This window comes from Hyperoodon ampullatus, assembly GCF_949752795.1.
Source record: "Hyperoodon ampullatus genome assembly, chromosome: 5".
NCBI lineage: Eukaryota > Metazoa > Chordata > Mammalia > Artiodactyla > Ziphiidae > Hyperoodon > Hyperoodon ampullatus.
Window position 1 is genome coordinate 132,029,581 of NC_136918.1, and position 20,064 is coordinate 132,049,644.

The window sequence follows — 20,064 nt, forward strand, 5'->3', positions numbered from 1 at the left end:
TTTCATTCCAGTCTGATATTGTAAGTCTTTTATATGGACTACTTGTCATATTATATTTAACTTAATGATTGATACCGTCAGATTTCTACCTACATATTTACTATTTTATTGTTATGTATTCCATCTTTTATGTTTCTTTTTGTCTCTTTTCATGCATTTGAGGAGTAATAAAATGGTTTAATGCTATAATTTTACTCTTTTGTTATTCTTTCCAGGCTTTTAATTTTTAAGCAAAATCTTAGATTTTAATGATCATTCTTAATGTATTACTGTTTACTTCTTCTTATATATTAAGAACCACTTTATTAGTGCTGTGTAGAATGTGTATTTAGACATAATTCACTCATATTTCAGTCTTCTTTTCACCTCCTGCAATTCCAAATTTCCCTCTGAGATTATTGTCTTTTTAATTTGAGAAAATCCTTCAATATTCATTTTAGTTCAGGTTTACCTGTTATGGAAAGCTCTATAAAAAGAAGATATTTGGATATTTTACAGTGGAAAAATAATCTAAAAGGGATAGAGTAGATAAAAATTATGTTTTACAGTGAAAAAGAAAATCATATGAAGGAATCTGAAGGTAGAAATGTTCAGAAGGTATTGTTTGATGGGAGTTGTTCTAGAGAAGAAAGATCTCTACAAAATTTTAAATATAGATGACAAAAGGGACAATATATATATGAAAAGCCATAAACTATACTCATACTGAACTTTTTAATTTAAACTACAGAGATAGAAAACCCCATAAAGTCACTACTTATCTCCTCTTACCTCTAAAATATTTGACTCTGAGTCTTTTCACATGTGCACATATTGGCATCCCCTGAGTCTCTGCTTCAAAGTAGACTTCTTTAGTCATTTTTGCCTCTAAACATTTGTTCTGGTTTATCTCTGTGATCCACCATATTTCTTATTCAATTTACCTGATCTATTTTCTCTTTCTAAAGAATTTGAGAAGTAATTTTATAATAAAATACATAAAAATAATTGTAGGCAATGAAATAAAGTTAGGGAAAGAAAATCATTGGTGGCAAATAGGGTGCCTTTATTCCAAAGACAAAAAAACAATTAATTCATCTTAATCCCTTCCCTTAGAGCTAAGCATCCCCCAGCCAACATACAGTCAAATGAACAAAGAATCTTGGCCAGTGAGAAGAGAAGGGGATTTTCTGGTCACGATGAGATGACATCAAAGGCATGTCATCATAGAATTTCTGGCTTTGGAGCAGGTCATTAGCTTAGTGCTTTAACAACACGGTGAGTTCACACATGAATATGAGATGAAATGAATTTTTCATCTGCAATTACAGAAAATATTATTGAATTACACATACAGAGATGAGACTTTACAAGCGTGACAAAGGTGACTGTGTAGAATGTCACACCCATGGCTAAGAGTATAAAAACACCCCAGTCCAGGGGGTGACCTTAAACCTCAGAATCTTCTCATTGTCACTCATTGGAACTCACAACTCCTCTCAACATGTCCTACTATCCCTGCTCAGGAAACTTCTCCTCCTGCTCCCTTGGGGACCACCTGCGCTACTCAAGCTCCTCCTGTGGCTCTTCTTTCCTCGGCGACCTGGTCTACAGCACTGATCGCTGCTCTCCCCGCTCCTGCCGTCTGGGCTCCTCTCTCCGGAGTGGCTTCTATGAGCCCAGCAGGTGCTTTACATCCTGTGGGCTATCCAGTCCCTGCCAGACCTCCTGCTACCGTCCAAGGACCTCCATGATCTACAGTCCTTGCTGCACAACTTATGCTGGGTCTCTGGGCTCTCGGCCCAGCAGAGGCTGCTCCCTGGGCTATGGATCCAGAAGCTGCTACACACTGGGCTTTGGATCCCATGGCTTCAGACCCCTGGGTTATGAAGTCTATGCCTTCCCTTGGCTGAGCCATAGATCCGGCTTCTGCCGTCCATCCTGCTTTGCCTCTAGGAGTTGCCAATCACTGTGTTACAGACCAATCTGTGGATCTGCCTTCTATTGATCAGCTTGTGGAACATTCAGATGTGAGCAATGTGTCGAACCTCTACACAGAGCTTCTATCATCTTCATGGTCTTCGGGAGGATCAACTGTTCTTCACCGTTTTTCCATTCGTAAAATACTGACCAAAAAACTGTCTGCCACATATACTGAACTTATGATTAAGTTTATGGAATAAATTAACGGAATTAGAAAAATGAATGAAATATATTACTAAATCAATTAATGAAATTCTTGTTAACAAACAATGAATTAATGTTAATGAATTAATGTGATGCTTGTTCATGCATATTATTCACAAAATGGATAAAAACCTAAATGAATATAATCTAATAAACTCATCCAATCTGGCTTGCAAATGTGCTACTAAGTTTATTGTTAGGTTTAACTAGTTAAGAATGTTTCTTTCTATTTTTTTTTTTTTGGCTTTTTCTTTTTTTAGAGGCTGCTTTTCAGTTAATGTTTACTATACCTCTGAAAGCAAACTATGAAAAACTAATATTGATAGGTTTGAACTAAGTTATTTGAGGGTTTAAACATTTTCTTCTTCAAAACTTCTCTTTTCTGAAATCCTTACATTGCATGCATAAACTTCACGTGAATAGTAATCTCAGGAGTGGCACAGAGCACATTTTCTTCAAAGAATATGGGGCCTTGATGTTTGCTGACTGAAGGAGAAAAGCAAGCAATTTGGAAAATACAACTGAATGGGGAAAAAATTTAGGTTATATGAGAAGTTTTGTACATTAGTTTAGAGAGCTTTCTTTGATTCAGTCAACGTTGGGTGGCAGAAAACCTTATTATCCCTTCATCTCACTGAGTACCTTTGTATGGAATTGATTTCTTCACAGGTGTAAAGTGGAAGCCAAATATATTTGGTGAGAATTAATTAGGCTCATGAGATGTAGAGTTTCACCTTAGTGGATCCAAGATCCAAATTAAACATGGCTGGAAAAAACGAGGCTTTCAAACCATCCGAAGTCACTATTTGATTCATATTGCAACACACATTTACACACTCCTCGTTTTTATGTTTTATGGAGCCAATCTGACATTTTATAGGTCACATATTTCAGAAAACAGCCTAGTGCTAAGTTAGGCAACATATTGATAAGTCTAAAACAAATAACAAAAAGACAGTATCTTTATACTGAGATAAAGAACAAGTTTCAAAGAATTTTCCTATTCATCATTTTTCAGATCGCTATAAGAATCATGAGAAACACACATTTTATGAACTAGTTATTTTACACAGAAGGAAATGAAGACTCAAAGGCCATTAAGGGCTCGCTCTAGGTCCCAGTCTTACAATAAAACCAAATAAAACCATCTATCTATATGATAGATGAGGACTAATATAAGAAGTGAAGACGCAAGCAACATGGGAGAGAAAAAGGAGAATTCTGAGAAGGTGAAATAAAATGATCAAAGCAGAGAGGTACAAAGGTACTTGCGTTCAGGAAATTATTGAAAATCAAGTTACAATTTGTATGGATTAGTAATGGAAAATCAGCTAGAGAGGTATAATAGGTCTCTTTCACTTCATTGTTTTGGATATCTTGAGTTTTGGATCACATTAATCTTAGGATTCATCTTCTCTTATTCATACTGTTAAAATAGTTTTCTGCCTGCTCATTTTCATTCTATTTTCTACTTACTTAAGCATTTAAAAATACTTTATAAAATAAAACTTTTGTCAAATATTATGTAAAATAGTATGTCATTATATTTCCTTATTTTATATAAATATATTCATATTAAATATATAGCATAATATAAAAAATATAAAATATGTAACAAACAGTTAAATCTCTTAAATCCCCTACTACAAATAAAGTAGCAGAGCATCTGGTAGGCTTTACGGGGTTCTGGAACGAACATATTCCCTAAGTAGAAGTACCCCTCCGGCCTATATACAAAGCTTCCTTTAGACCAGGAGCAGGAAAAGATTCTGTAGGTCTAGTCTCAGATGCAAGCAACCCCACTGGTTGGGTCAAACAATATGGCAGACCATAGGGTGTTGGTGGCATCGGAGGTATTGAAGAAAATAAAAATAAAATAAAATAAAACTGCAATATGGAGTTTATGGCACACCTCAGTGGGAAAATCACAATGCAGGCAAATAAAGTTGTAGAGCAAGGTCTTACAATCTGTAGTTGAAAATTAACATATCTTTGGATAATCAGATCCTTGGAAACTACTTGGACCTGCTAGAGATACAAAATTGGACACTGGGACAAGTGATCATGCATCTGTAGCTGTCCATCGTGAGATGCGTTCTGTTGAAACTTCCAAGTCATGAAGTCAGGTGGACTCTGTAGCAATCCATTGTAAGACAGAAATAGCTCATACAGGAATGAACGCTAGCAGAACAAGAAAGCAGGCTCCATGAGCAGAAGCCCAGACCCCCATGTCACCGACCAGCATTGCACCACCACCTCTTCCTCAGATCACATGTGTGGTCACATTTGGTGCCTCAAATGACCAGCTGAAGGAGGAAGGGAAAAGCCCAAGCAAGGCTTGCAGATGGATTGGCTCATTGCATGGATGCCTTTAAACACCATGATGAGAAAAAAATAGTTTCTCTATGTGTAGAATCATATGTCTAGCCCCTGGTTATCCACTTTGTAGAAAAGAGAAAAGTGGTCCCAGTTGATGATACATCTAGATTCCTGGACAGTTGCAATTGACCACACCAGCTAGTTAAAAACCTGGAAGGGAGAATATATAATATTCAGACAATACAATCTGGTATAGAGACATATGGATGGATATATGTATGTAGGTCCAAAGTGTCAAGGTCTCTGTATTTCTTCTTAATGCCCACCAGAATGCATCTATCATGGAAGAGCAACTAAAAACTCAAGTTGACAAAATGACTGTCAGTCGAGCTAGCTTGACTTTGCCAGAAGTCCTCACAATGCTGGCAAGATGAGCATGTGAATAAGTGACCAGAGAGGCTATGAATGGGTCCAACAGCATAAGCTCCCACTTACAAATCTCATATAATGAATGCCACCACAAATGTCCAATCTCTCAACAGTGGAGGCAAATGCTAAACTCCCAGTATGGCACTATTCCTCAAAGAGACCAACCGGTCACTTGGTTGCAAGTTAACATGGCCCCCTTGTGCCATGAACAGATCAGTGGATCATCCTCAAACACATAGCTACCTATTCAGTGTAAGCCTCTGCTTTTTGTGCTTATCTCAGCAGCAATATTATTCAGGAGCTAATGAAAAACTTGGTCCACCAGCATGGAATTCCTCACAAGGCAGCATCTAATCAAGAAATCCACTTCATAGTAGAGACACCGAGAAGTGGGATCCACAAGTTATGTCAAAAACCACAGGACCCTGAAGCTCTCTGCCTGATAGAGCATTAAATAGCCCCACTGACAGCAAAGCTGAAGTTTGCTTGGAGCATGGAAACAATGTCCTCAAAGATTGGGTCCCAAATATCCACTTACTCTCATCCCCAGTAACCCATTTAAGAACTTTATGCTTCCTGTATCTGCAAATGGAATTTCCAAGGATAGAACACCTGTTCCCAAAGATAGACTTTCTAATGGACATATAAAAGGTATCATTGAACAGCATTTATGACTGCTGGCTGAGCACTTTGAGTTCCTGTTTTCAGATACCAGAAAGCCAGAAAAAATAAATAGTAACCGTCTATTCCAAGTGTAGATGATCTTGTTTAGCAGAAAATAGTAGGGTTACGTTACACAGTGAGGGTAAGAAGGAGTATGTGTGGAGCTCAGTCGATCTACTTAGATGGCCCTTGAAAATTCCTGCCCAGTTGAGGATGTGATTTGTCATATGCAGTAACTATAGCAAGAAAAGGGTATGGTTATCAGTGTTCATACCTCTTAGGAAAGGGCATAGGTAATACCACCAAGAAATCCACTGAGACAAATAGAAGTGGTAGCTGAGGGTGAAGCACATTTCTAATAGATTGTGAAGGAGGGAAATAATGGGTACCCACCCCAGCTCCAAGTTCAAATGCAGTGACAGAGTCTACGTTTCATCCCAACCTGTCACTCTTGAACATTTCCCCTCAGGAAGAGAGGCCAACCAGAGCTACAGAGAATCTCTCTCCTGACAAGTTGACCTTCAAGGTGAAAATGGTGGACTGTGAGAGGTACAGATCTGCACTGAAACTCACATCACATCCCTTCAAAAAAGGAATAACTGGGCTTCCCTGGTGGCGCAGTGGTTGAGAGTCCGCCTGCCGATGCAAGGGATACGGGTTCGTGCCCTGGTCCGGGAAGATCCCACATGCCGCGGAGCGGCTGGGCCCCTGAGCCATGGCCGCTGAGCGTGCACATCCGGAGCCTGTGCTCCACCACGGGAGAGGCCACAGCAGTGAGAGGCCTGCGTACCACACACACACACACACACACACACACACACACACACATGCAAAAAGCAACAGTAAAATTGACAGTTGGCCTCTAAACTTATAGAAATGGGAAGGTAGGAAAACAATTGAATAGCCTCAATTTTGTGACAAGAGCACAATTGAAAACTAGAATACATGACTAGTGAGTATCTGTTTCAAATAGGAAATAGAAATACAGATATTTTCAAACAATTGAAAACTTCGAGAACTTGTCACTAGCCTTCCAGCACAGAAATATATAGTTATAAGTTATACATATTTAAAAGCAAAATGATCCTCGCCTATAGCAAAAAGATGCAGGAAGGAATAAAGAGTAAATAAAAAATATATATTGGGTACATTTAAGCAAATATTGCCTGTAAAAACATGGGGACAAGTATTTATCAGTATGCATAAGCATACATAAAATAAAAATTCTAACATAATAATACATGAATTGGGGTAAGGATAAGTGGCCCTAAGATTTCTAAGATTCTTGCTTTGTACAGAAAACAGTACAAATATGAATTTATATTAGCAAATCAACAATCAGCGGTGATCTTTAAGGCAGCATTGCCCAATAGACCTTTCTTTGATGGTGAAAATATGTTTTATCTGCAATTTCCAATATTTGGTATCCATTAGCCACGTGTAATCTGTTGTGCACTTGAAATGTGATGAATATGACTGAGGAACTGAATTTTAATTGAATTGAATTGAATGTATGCAAATTGAATTTGATATATGTGGCTAGTGCCAACTCTATAGGATGGTGTGGCCTTAGTGTAACATTTAAATAACTAATGAAATAATGTGTATCCTCCTGGTTGTCCGACAGATTGATTGTTAAGAAATATCTTGCTTAATATATAATAAACTTCTTAACATATAGCAAACTTTGAGATTAATAAAGTAGAAATAGCATTTTTGTTTCTTTTGCCGGATATATCTTTTATGTTTCCTTTTCTGTTTCCTCATATTTAAGAGAATCTCTTTTATGTAGAAAATAGTTTTGATTTTCATTCCAGTCTGATATTGTAAGTCTTTTATATGGACTATTTGTCATATTATATTTAACTTAATGATTGATACCGTCAGATTTCTACCTACATATTTACTATTTTATTGTTATGTATTCCATCTTTTATGTTTCTTTTTGTCTCTTTTCATGCATTTGAGGAGTAATAAAATGGTTTAATGCTATAATTTTACTCTTTTGTTAATTTTTCCAGGCTTTTAATTTTTAAGCAAAATCTTAGATTTTAATGATCATTCTTAATGTATTACTGTTTACTTCTTCTTATATATTAAGAACCTCTTTACTAGTGCTGTGTAGAATGTGTATTTAGACATAATTCACTCATATTTCAGCCTTCTTTTCACCTGCTGCAATTCCAAATTTCCCTCTGAGATTATTCTCTTTTTAATTTGAGAAAATCATTCAATATTCATTTTATTTCAGGTTTACCTGTTATGGAAAGCTCTGTAAAAAGAAGATATTTGGATATTTTACAGTGGAAAAATAATCTTAATGCGATAGAGTAGATAAAAATTATGTTTTACAGTGAAAAAGAAAATCATATGAAGGAATCTGAAGGTAGAAATGTTCAGAAGGTATTGCTTGATGGGAGTTGTTCTAGAGAAGAAAGACCTCTACAAAATTTTAAATATAGATGACAAAAGGGACAATATATATATGAAAAGCCATAAACTATACTCATTCTGAACTTTTTAATTTAAACTACAGAGATAGAAAACCCCATAAAGTCACTACTTATCTCCTCTTACCTCTAAAATATTTGACTCTGAGTCTTTTCACATGTGCACATACTGGCATCCCCTGAATCTCTGCTTCAAAGTAGACTTCTTTAGTCATTTTTGCCTCTAAACATTTGTTCTGGTTTATCTCTGTGATCCACCATATTTCTTATTCAATTTACCTGATCTATTTTCTCTTTCTAAAGAATTTGAGAAGTAATTTTATAATAAAATACATAAAAATAATTTTAGGCAATGAAATAAAGTTAGGGAAAGAAAATCATTGGTGGCAAATAGGGTGCCTGTATTCCACAGACCAAAAAAAAAAAAAAAAAAGAATTAATTGATCTTAATCCATTCCCTTAGAGCTAAGCATCCCCCAGCAAACATACACTCAAATAAACAAGGAATATTGCCCAGTGAGAAGAGAAGGGGATTTTCTGGTCACGATGAGATGGCATCAAAGGCATGTCATCATAGAATTTCTGACTTTGTAACAGGTCATTAGCTTAGTGCTTTAACAACACGGTGAGTTCACACATGAATATGAGATGAAATGAATTTTTCATCTGCAATTACAGAAAATATTATTGAATTACACATACAGAGATGAGACTTTACAAGCGTGACAAAGGTGACTGTGTAGAATGTCACACCCATGGCTAAGAGTATAAAAACACCCCAGTCCAGGGGGTGACCTTAAACATCAGAATCTTCTCATTATCACTCATTGGAACTCACAACTCCTCTCAACATGTCCTACTATCCCTGCTCAGGAAACTTCTCCTCCTGCTCCCTTGGGGACCACCTGCGCTACTCAAGCTCCTCCTGTGGCTCTTCTTACCTCGGCGACCTGGTCTACAGCACTGATCGCTGCTCTCCCCGCTCCTGCCGTCTGGGCTCCTCTCTCCGGAGTGGCTTCTATGAGCCCAGCAAGTGCTTTACATCCTGTGGGCTATCCAGTCCCTGCCAGACCTCCTGCTACCGTCCAAGGACCTCCATGATCTACAGTCCTTGCTGCACAACTTATGCTGGGTCTCTGGGCTCTCGGCCCAGCAGACACTGCTCCCTGGGCTATGGATCCAGAAGCTGCTACACACTGGGCTTTGGATCCCATGGCTTCAGACCCCTGGGTTATGAAATCTATGCCTTCCCTTGGCTGAGCCATAGATCCGGCTTCTGCCGTCCATCCTGCTTTGCCTCCAGGAGTTGCCAATCACTGTGTTACAGACCAATCTGTGGATCTGCCTTCTATTGATCAGCTTGTGGAACATTCAGATGTGAGCAATGTGTCGAACCTCTATACAGAGCTTCTATCATCTTCATGATCTTCGGGAGGATCAACTGTTCTTCACCTTTTTTCCATTCGTAAACTACTGACCAGAAAACTGTCTGTCACGTATACTGAACTTATGATTAAGTTTATGGAATAAATTAACGGAATTAGAAAAATGAATGAAATATATTACTAAATCAATTAATGAAATTCTTGTTAACAAACAATGAATTAATGTTAATGAATTAATGTGATGCTTGTTCATGCAGTTTATTCACAAAATGGATAAAAACCTAAATGAATATAATCTAATAAACTCACTCAATCTGGCTTGCAAATGTGCTACTAAGTTTATTGTTAGTTTTAACCAGGTAAGCATGCTTTATTTTGTTTTTTTTTTTTTTTTTGGCTTTTGGTTTTTTTGGAGGTTTCTTTTAAGTTAACGTTTACTATACCTCTGAAAGCAAACTTTGAAAACTTATTTTGATGGGTTTGAACTAAGTTATTTGAGGGTTTAAACATTTTCTTCTTCAAAACTTCTCTTTTCTGAAATCCTTACATTGCATGCATAAACTTCACGTGAATAATAATCTCAGGAGTGGCATAGAGCACATTTTCTTCAAAGAATATGGGGCCTTGATGTTTGCTGACTGAAGGAGAAAAGCAAGCAATTTGGAAAATACGACTGAATGGGGAAAAATTTTAGGTTATATGAGAAGTTTTGTACATGAGTTTAGAGAGCTTTCTTTGATTCAGTCAACGTTTGGTGGCAGAAAACCATATCCCTTCATCTCACTGAGTACTTTTGTATGGAATTGATTTCTTCACAGGTGTAAAGAGGAAGCCAATTATATTTGGTGAGAATTAATTAGGTTCCTGAGATGTAGAGTTTCACCTTATTGGATACAAGATCCAAATTATACATGGCTGGAAAAAAACAAGGCTTTCAAACCATCCGAAGTCACTATTTCATTCATATTGCAACACACATTTACACACTCCTCGTTTTTATGTTTTATGGAGCCAATCTGACATTTTATAGGTCACATATTTCAGAAAACAGCCTAGTGCTAAGTTAGGCAACATATTGATAAGTCTAAAACAAATAACAAAGACAGTATCTTTATACTGAGATAAAGAACAAGTTTCAAAGAATTTTCCTATTCATCATTTTTCAGATTGCTATAAGAAACATGAGAAACACACATTTTATGAACTAGTTATATTAAACAGAAGGAAATGAAGACTCAAAGCCCATTAAGGGCTCGCTCTTGGTCCCAGTCTTACAATAAAACCAAATAAAACCATCTATCTATATGATAGATGAGGACTAATATAAGAAGTGAAGGTGCAAGCAACATGAGAGAGAATAAGGAGAATTCTGAGAAGGTGAAATAAAATGATCAAAGCAGAGAGGTACAAAGGTACTTGTGTTCAGGAAATTATTGAAAATCAAGTTACAATTTGTATGGATTAGTAATGGAAAATCAGCTAGAGAGGAATAATAGGTCTCTTTCACTTCATTGTTTTGGATATCTTGAGTTTTGGATCACATTAATCTTAGGATTCATCTTCTCTTATTCATACTGTTAAAATAGTTTTCTGCCTGCTCATATTCATTCTATTTTCTACTTATTTAAGCATTTAAAAATGTTTATAAAATAAAACTTTTGTCAAATATTATGTAAAATAGTATGTCATTATATTTCCTTATTTTATATAAATATATTCATATTAAATATATAGCATAATATAAAAAATATAAAATATGTAACAAACAGTTAAATCTCTTAAATCCCCTACTACAAATAAAGTAGAGGAGCATCTGGTAGGCTTTATGGGGTTCTGGAACAAACATACTCCCTAAGTAGAAGTACCCCTCTAGCCTATATACAAACCTTCCTTTAGACCAGTAGCAGGAAAAGATTCTGCAGGTCTTGTCTCAGATGCAAGCAACCATACTGGTTGGGTCAAACATTCTGGCAGAGCATATGGTGTTGGTGGCATCTGTGGTATTGAAGAAAATGAAAATAAAAAAATAATAAATCTACAATGTGGAGTTTATTGCACACCTCGGTTGGAAAATTACAATGCAGGCAAATAAATTTGTAGAACAAGGTCTTATAATCTGTAGTTGAAAATTAACATATCTTTGGATAATCAGATCCTTGGAAACTACTTGGACCTGCTAGAGATACAAAATTGGACTCTGGGACAAGTGATCATGCATCTGTCGCTGTCCATCGTGAGATGCGTTCTGTTGAAACTTCCAAGTCATGAAGTCAGGTGGACTCAGTAGCACTCCATTGTAAGACAGAAATTGCTCATACAGGAATGGACACTAGCAGAACAGGAAAGCAGGCTCCATGAGCAGAAGCCCAGAACCCCATGTCACCGACCAGCATTGCACCACCAGCTCTTTCTCAGATCACATGTGTGGTCACATTTGGTGCCTCAAATGACCAGCTGAAGGAGGAAGGGAAAAGCCCAAGCAAGGCTTGCAGATGGATTGGCTCATTGCATGGATGCCTTTAAACACCATGATGAGAAAAAAATAGTTTCTCTATGTGTAGAATCATATGTCTAGCCCCTGGTTATCCACTTTGTAGAAAAGAGAAAAGTGGTCCCAGTTGATGATACATCTAGATTCCTGGACAGTTGCAGTTGACCACACCAGCTAGTTAAAAACCTGGAAGGGAGAATATATAATATTCAGACAATACAATCTGGTATAGAGACATATGGATGGATATATGTATGTAAGTCCAAAGTGTCAAGATCTCTGTATTTCTTCTTAATGCCCACCAGAATGCATCTATCACGGAAGAGCAACTAAAAACTCAAGTTGACAAAATGACTGTCTGTCGAGCTGGCTTGCCTTTGCCAGAAGTCCTCACAATGCTGGCAAGATGAGCATGTGAATAAGTGACCAGAGAGATTAGGAATGGGTCCAACAGCATAAATTTCCACTTACAAATCTCATATAATGAATGCCACTACAAATGTCCAATCTCTCAGCAGTGGAGGCTAATGCTAAACTCCCAGTATGGCACTATTCCTCAAGGAGACCAACCGGTCACTTGGTTGCAAGTTAACAGGGCCCCCTTGTGCCATGAACAGATCAGTGGATCATCCTCAAACACATAGCTACCTATTCAGTGTAAGCCTCTGCTTTTTGTGCTTATCTCAGCAGCAATATTATTCAGGAGCTAATGAAAAACTTGATCCACCAGCATGGAATTCCTCACAAGGCAGCATCTAATCAAGAAATCCACTTCATACTAGAGACACCGAGAAGTGGGATCCACAAGTTATGTCAAAAACCACAGGACCCTGAAGCTCTCTGCCGGATAGAGCATTAAATAGCCCCACTGACAGCAAAGCTGAAGTTTGCTTGGAGCATGGAAACAATGACCTCAAAGATTGGGTCCCAAATATCCACTTACTCTCATCCCCAGTGACCCATTTAAGAACTTTATGCTTCCTATTTCTGCACCTTGAATTTCCAGTGATAGAACACCTGTTCCCAAAGATAGACTTTCTAATGGACATATCAAAGGTATCGTTGAACAGCAATCATGATTGCTGGCTGAGCACTTTGAGATCCTTGTTTCAGGTACCAGCAAGCCAAAAATAAATAAATAAATAAAGAGTTACCATCTAATCCAAGGGTACCTGATCCTGTTTAGTAGAAAATAGTAGGGTTACTGTTACACAGTAAGGATAAGAAAGAGTATGTGTGGAGCTCGGTCCATCTACTTAAGTGGCCCTTGAAAATTCCTGCCCAGTTGAGGATGTGATTTGTCATATGCAGTAACTATAGCAAGAAAAGTGTATAGTTATCAGTGTTCATACCTCTTAGGAAAGGGCATAGGTAATACCACCAAGAAATCCACTGAGACAAATAGAAGTGGTAGCTGAGGGTGAAGCACATTTCTAATAGATTGTGAAGGAGGGAAATAATGAGTACCCACCCCAGCTCCAAGTTCAAATGCAGTGACAGACTCTGCGTTTCATCCCACCTAGTGACTCTTGAACATTTCCCCTCAGGAAGAGAGGCCAACCAGAGCTACAGAGAATCTCTCTCATGATAAGTTGACCCTTAAGGTGAAAATGGTAGACTGTGACAGGTTCAGATCTGCACTGGAACTCACATCACATCCCTTCAAAAAAGGAATAACTGGGCTTCCCTGGTGGCACAGTGGTTGAGAATCCACTTGCCAATGTAGGGGATACGGGTTCGTGCCCCGTTCCGGGAAGATCCCACATGCTGTGGAGCGGCTGGGCCCCTGAGCCATGACCGCTGAGCCTGCACATCCGGAGCCTGTGCTCCGCCACAGGAGAGGCCACAACGGTGAGAGGCCTGTGTACCACACACACACACGCAAACAAACACACACACACACACAAATAGCAGTGTAAAATTGACAACTGAACTCTAAACATATAGAAAGGGGAAGGTAGGAAAACAATTAAATAGCCTCAAATTTGTGACAAAAGAACAATTTAAAACTAGAATACACGACTAGTGAGTATCTGTTTCAAATAGGAAATAGAAATACAGATATTTTCAGACAATTGAAGACTTCGAGAACTTGTCACTAGCCTTCCATCACAAAAATATATAGTTAAAAGTTATACGGAGTCAAAAGCAAAATGATCCTAACCTATAGCCAAAAGATGTAGGAAGGAATAAAGAGTAAATAAAAAATATATATTGGGTACATTTAAGCAAATATTGCCTGTAAAAACATGGGGACAAGTATTTATCAGTATGCATAAGCATACAAAAAATGAAAATTCTAACATAATAATACATGAATTGGGGTAAGGATAAGTGGCCTTAAGATTTCTAACATTATTGCATTGTACAGAAAACAGTAAAAATATGAATTTATATTAGGAAATCAACAATCATCGGTGATCTTTAAGGCAGCACTGCCCAATAGAACTTTCTTTGATGGTGAAAATATTTTTTATCTGCAAGTTCCAATATTTGGTATCCATTAGCCACGTGTAATCTGTTGTGCACTTGAAATGTGATGAATATGACTCAGGAACTGAATTTTAATTGAATTGAATTGAATGTATGCAAATTGAATTTGATATATGTGGCTAGTGCCTACTCTACTGGATGGCGTGGACTTAGAGTAACATTTAACTAACTAATGAAATCATATGTATCCTCCTGGTAGTCCGACAGATTGATTGTTAAGAAACATCTTGCTTAATATACAATAAACTTCTTAACATATAGCAAACTTTGAGATTAATAAAGTAGAAGTAGCATTTTTGTTTCTTTTGCCGGATATATCTTTCATGTTTCCTTTTCTGTTTTCTCATATTTAAGAGAATCTCTTTTATGTAGAAAATAGTTTTGATTTTCATTCCAGTCTGATATTGTAAGTCTTTTATATGGACTATTTGTCATATTATATTTAACTTAATGATTGATACAGTCAGATTTCTACCTACATATTTACTATTTTATTGTTATGTATTCCATCTTTTATGTTTCTTTTTGTCTCTTTTCATGCATTTGAGGAGTAATAAAATGGTTTAATGCTATAATTTTACTCTTTTGTTATTTTTTCCAGGCTTTTAATTTTTAAGCAAAATCTTAGATTTTAATGATCATTCTTAATGTATTACTGTTTACTTCTTCTTATATATTAAGAACCACTTTATTAGTGCTGTGTAGAATGTGTATTTAGACATAATTCACTCATATTTCAGTCTTCTTTTCACCTCCTGCAATTCCAAATTTCCCTCTGAGATTATTGTCTTTTTAATTTGAGAAAATCCTTCAATATTCATTTTAGTTCAGGTTTACCTGTTATGGAAAGCTCTATAAAAAGAAGATATTTGGATATTTTACAGTGGAAAAATAATCTAAAAGGGATAGAGTAGATAAAAATTATGTTTTACAGTGAAAAAGAAAATCATATGAAGGAATCTGAAGGTAGAAATGTTCAGAAGGTATTGCTTGATGGGAGTTGTTCTAGAGAAGAAAGACCTCTACAAAATTTTAAATATAGATGACAAAAGGGACAATATATATATGAAAAGCCATAAACTATACTCATACTGAACTTTTTAATTTAAACTACAGAGATAGAAAACCCCATAAAGTCACTACTTATCTCCTCTTACCTCTAAAATATTTGACTCTGAGTCTTTTCACATGTGCACATATTGGCATCCCCTGAGTCTCTGCTTCAAAGTAGACTTCTTTAGTCATTTTTGCCTCTAAACATTTGTTCTGGTTTATCTCTGTGATCCACCATATTTCTTATTCAATTTACTTGATGTATTTTCTCTTTCTAAAGAATTTGAGAAGTAATTTTATAATAAAATACATAAAAATAATTGTAGGCAATGAAATAAAGTTAGGGAAAGAAAATCATTGGTGGCAAATAGGGTGCCTTTATACCACAGACAAAAAAAGAATTAATTGATCTTAATCGCTTCCCTTAGAGCTAAGCATCCCCCAGCCAACATACAGTCAAATGAACAAAGAATCTTGGCCAGTGAGAAGAGAAGGGGATTTTCTGGTCATGATGAGATGACATCAAAGGCATGTCATCATAGAATTTCTGACTTTGGAGCAGGTCATTAGCTTAGTGCTTTAACAACACGGTGAGTTCACACATGAATATGAGATGAAATGAATTTTTCATCTGCAATTACAGAAAATATTATTGAATTACACATACAGAGATGAGACTTTACAAGCGTGACAAAGGTGACTGTGTAGAATGTCACACCCATGGCTAAGTGTATAAAAACACCCCAGTCCAGGGGGTGACCTTAAACCTCAGAATCTTCTCATTGTCTCTCATTGGAACTTACAACTCCTCTCAACATGTCCTACTATCCCTGCTCAGGAAACTTCTCCTCCTGCTCCCTTGAGGACCACCTGCGCTACTCAAGCTCCTCCTGTGACTCTTCTTTCCTCGGCGACCTGGTCTACAGCACTGATCGCTGCTCTCCCCGCTCCTGCCGTCTGGGCTCCTCTCTCCGGAGTGGCTTCTATGAGCCCAGCAGGTGCTTTACATCCTGTGGGCTATCCAGTCCCTGCCAGACCTCCTGCTACCGTCCAAGGACCTCCATGATCTACAGTCCTTGCTGCACAACTTATGCTGGGTCTCTGGGCTCTCGGCCCAGCAGAGGCTGCTCCCTGGGCTATGGATCCAGAAGCTGCTACACACTGGGCTTTGGATCCCATGGCTTCAGACCCCTGGGTTATGAAGTCTATGCCTTCCCTTGGCTGAGCCATAGATCCGGCTTCTGCCGTCCATCCTGCTTTGCCTCTAGGAGTTGCCAATCACTGTGTTACAGACCAATCTGTGGATCTGCCTTCTATTGATCAGCTTGTGGAACATTCAGATGTGAGCAATGTGTCGAACCTCTATACAGAGCTTCTATCATCTTCACGATCTTCGGGAGGATCAACTGTTCTTCACCGTTTTTCCATTCGTAAAATACTAACCAAAAAACTGTCTGCCACGTATACTGAACTTATGATTAAGTTTATGGAATAAATTAACGGAATTAGAAAAATGAATGAAATATATTACTAAATCAATTAATGAAATTCTTGTTAACAAACAATGAATTAATGTTAATGAATTAATGTAATGCTTGTTCATGTATTTTATTCACAAAATGGATAAAAACCTAAATGAATATAATCTAATAAACTCATTCAATCTGGCTTGCAAATGTGCTACTAAGTTTATTGTTAGTTTTAACTAGTTAAGCGTGTTTTTTTTTTTTTTTTTTTTTGCTTTTGCTTTTTTTAGAGGCTGCTTTTCAGTTAACGTTTACTATACCTCTGAAAGCAAACTCTGAAAACTAATATTGATAGGTTTGAACTAAGTTATTTGAGGGTTTAAACATTTTCTTCTTCAAAACTTCTCTTTTCTGAAATCCTTACATTGCATGCATAAACTTCACATGAATAATAATCTCAGGAGTGGCATAGAGCACATTTTCTTCAAAGAATATGGGGCCTTGATGTTTGCTGACTGAAGGAGAAAAGCAAGCAATTTGGAAAATACAACTGAATGGGGAAAAATTTTAGGTTATATGAGAAGTTTTGTACATTAGTTTAGGAGCTTTCTTTGATTCAGTCAACGTTTGGTGGCAGAAAACCTTATCCCTTCATCTCACTGAGTACCTTTGTATGGAATTGATTTCTTCACAGGTGTAAAGAGGAAGCCAATTATATTTGGTGAGAATTAATTAGGTTCGTGAGATGTAGAGTTTCACCTTATTGGATACAAGATCCAAATTATACATGGCTGGAAAAAACGAGGCTTTCAAACAATCCGAAGTCACTATTTGATTCATATTGCAACACACATTTACACACTCCTCGTTTTTATGTTTTATGGAGCCAATCTGACATTTTATAGGTCACATATTTCAGAAAACAGCCTAGTGCTAAGTTAGGCAACATATTGATAAGTCTAAAACAAATAACAAAAAGACAGTATCTTTATACTGAGATAAAGAACAAGTTTCAAAGAATTTTCCTATCCATCATTTTTCAGATCGCCATAAGAATCATGAGAAACACACATTTTATGAACTAGTTATTTTACACAGAAGGAAATGAAGACTCAAAGCCCATTAAAGGCTCGCTCTAAGTCCCAGTCCTACAAAAGAAACCAATAAAACCATCTATCTATATGATAGATGAGGACTAATATAAGAAGTGAAGACGCAAGCAACATGGGAGAGAATAAGGAGAATTCTGAGAAGGTGAAATAAAATGATCAAAGCAGAGAGGTACAAAGGTACTTGTGTTCAGGAAATTATTGAAAATCAAGTTACAATTTGTATGGATTAGTAATGGAAAATCAGCTAGAGAGGTATAATAGGTCTCTTTTTCTTCATTATTTTGGATATCTTGAATTTTGGATCACATTAATCTTAGGATTCATCTTCTCTTATGCATACTGTTAAAATAGTTTTCTGCCTGCTCATATTCATTCTATTTTCTACTTATTTAAGCATTAAAAAATACTTTATAAAATAAAATTTTGTCAAATATGTAAAATAGTATGTCATTGTATTTCCTTATTTTATATAAATATATTCATATTAAATATATAGCATAATATAAAAAATATAAAATATGTAACAAACAGTTAAATCTCTTAAATCCCCTACTACAAATAAAGTAGCACAGCATCTGTTAGTCTTCACGGGGTTCTGTATCAAACATACTCCCTAAGTAGAAGTACCTCTCTGGCCTATATACAAAGCTTCCTATAGACCAGGAGCAGGAAAAGATTCTGTAGGTCTAGTCTCAGATGCAAGTAACCCTACTGGTTGGGTCGAACAATCTGGCAGACCATATGGTGTTGGTGGCATCTGTGGTATTGAAGAAGATAAAAATAAAATAAAATAAAATATAACAGCAATGTGGAGTTTACAGCACACCTCGGGGGGAAAATCACAATGCAGGCAACTAAAGTTGTAGAACAAGGTCTTATAATCTGTAGTTGAAAATTAACATACCTTTGGATAATCAGATCCTTGGAAACTACTTGGACCTGCTAGAGATACAAAATTGGACACTGGGACAAGTGATCATGCATCTGTAGCTGTCCATCGTGAGATGCGTTCTGTTGAAACTTCCAAGTCATGAAGTCAGGTGGACTCTGTAGCAATCCATTGTAAGACAGAAATACCTCATACAGGAATGAACGCTAGCAGAACAAGAAAGCAGACTCCATGAGCATAAGCCCAAAACCCCATGTCACTGACCAGCATTGCACCACCACCTCTTTCTCAGATCACATGTGTGGTCACATTTGGTGCCTCAAGTGACCAGCTGAAGGAGGAAGAGAAAAGATCAAGCAAGGCTTGCAGATGGATTGGCTCATTGCATGGATGCCTTTAAACACCATGATGAGAAAAAAATAGTTTCTCTATGTGTAGAATCATATGTCTAGCCCCTGGTTATCCACTTTGCAGAAAAGAGAAAAGTGGTCCCAGTTGATGATACATCTAGATTCCTGGACAGTTGCAATTGACACACCAGCTAGTTAAAAACCTGGAAGGGAGAATATATAATATTCAGACAATACAATCTGGTATAGAGACATATGGATGGATATATGTATGTAGGTCCAAAGTGTCAAGATCTCTGTATTTCTTCTTAATGCCCACCAGAATGCATCTATCATGGAAGAGCAACTAAAAACTCAAGTTGACAAAATGACTGTCTGTCGAGCTAGATTGCCTTTGCCAGTAATCCTCACAATGCTGGCAAGATGAGCATGTGAATAAGTGATGAGAGAGTCTATGAATGGGTCCAACAGCATCAGCTCCCCCTTACAAATCTTATATAATAATTTCACCACAAATGTTCAATCTCTCTGCAATCGAGGCTAATGCTAATCTCTCAGTATTGCACTATTCTTTAAGGAGTCCAACCGGTCACTTGGTTGTAAGTTAACAGGGCCCCCTTGTGCCATAAACAGATCAGTGGTTCATCCTCAAACACATAGCTACCTATGCAGCGTAAGCCTCTGCTTTTTGTGCTTATCTCAGCAGCAATATTATTCAGCAGCTACTGAAAACGTGATCCACCAGCATGGAATTTCTCACAAGGCAGCATCTAATCAGGAAATCCACTTCATAGTAGA

The 20,064-nt window shown here is 37.1% G+C and overlaps 3 protein-coding genes across 3 annotated transcripts; all 3 read left to right on the forward strand.

Moving 5' to 3' along the window:
- Positions 1-1,483: 1,483 nt before the first annotated feature.
- On the forward strand, positions 1,484-1,987 carry LOC307054045 (keratin-associated protein 13-3-like; the record flags this gene model as incomplete). Its single annotated transcript, XM_079705545.1, has 1 exon — positions 1,484-1,987. The coding sequence occupies one exon, from the start codon at positions 1,484-1,486 to the stop codon at positions 1,985-1,987; it is 504 nt and encodes a 167-aa protein (XP_079561671.1).
- Positions 1,988-8,878: 6,891 nt separating this feature from the next.
- LOC307054047 (keratin-associated protein 13-1-like) lies at positions 8,879-9,382 on the forward strand (the record flags this gene model as incomplete). Its single annotated transcript, XM_079705547.1, has 1 exon — positions 8,879-9,382. One exon carries the CDS (start codon positions 8,879-8,881, stop codon positions 9,380-9,382), a length of 504 nt encoding a protein of 167 aa, XP_079561673.1.
- Positions 9,383-16,265: 6,883 nt separating this feature from the next.
- On the forward strand, positions 16,266-16,769 carry LOC307054048 (keratin-associated protein 13-3-like; the record flags this gene model as incomplete). Its single annotated transcript, XM_079705548.1, has 1 exon — positions 16,266-16,769. The coding sequence occupies one exon, from the start codon at positions 16,266-16,268 to the stop codon at positions 16,767-16,769; it is 504 nt and encodes a 167-aa protein (XP_079561674.1).
- Positions 16,770-20,064: the final 3,295 nt, after the last annotated feature.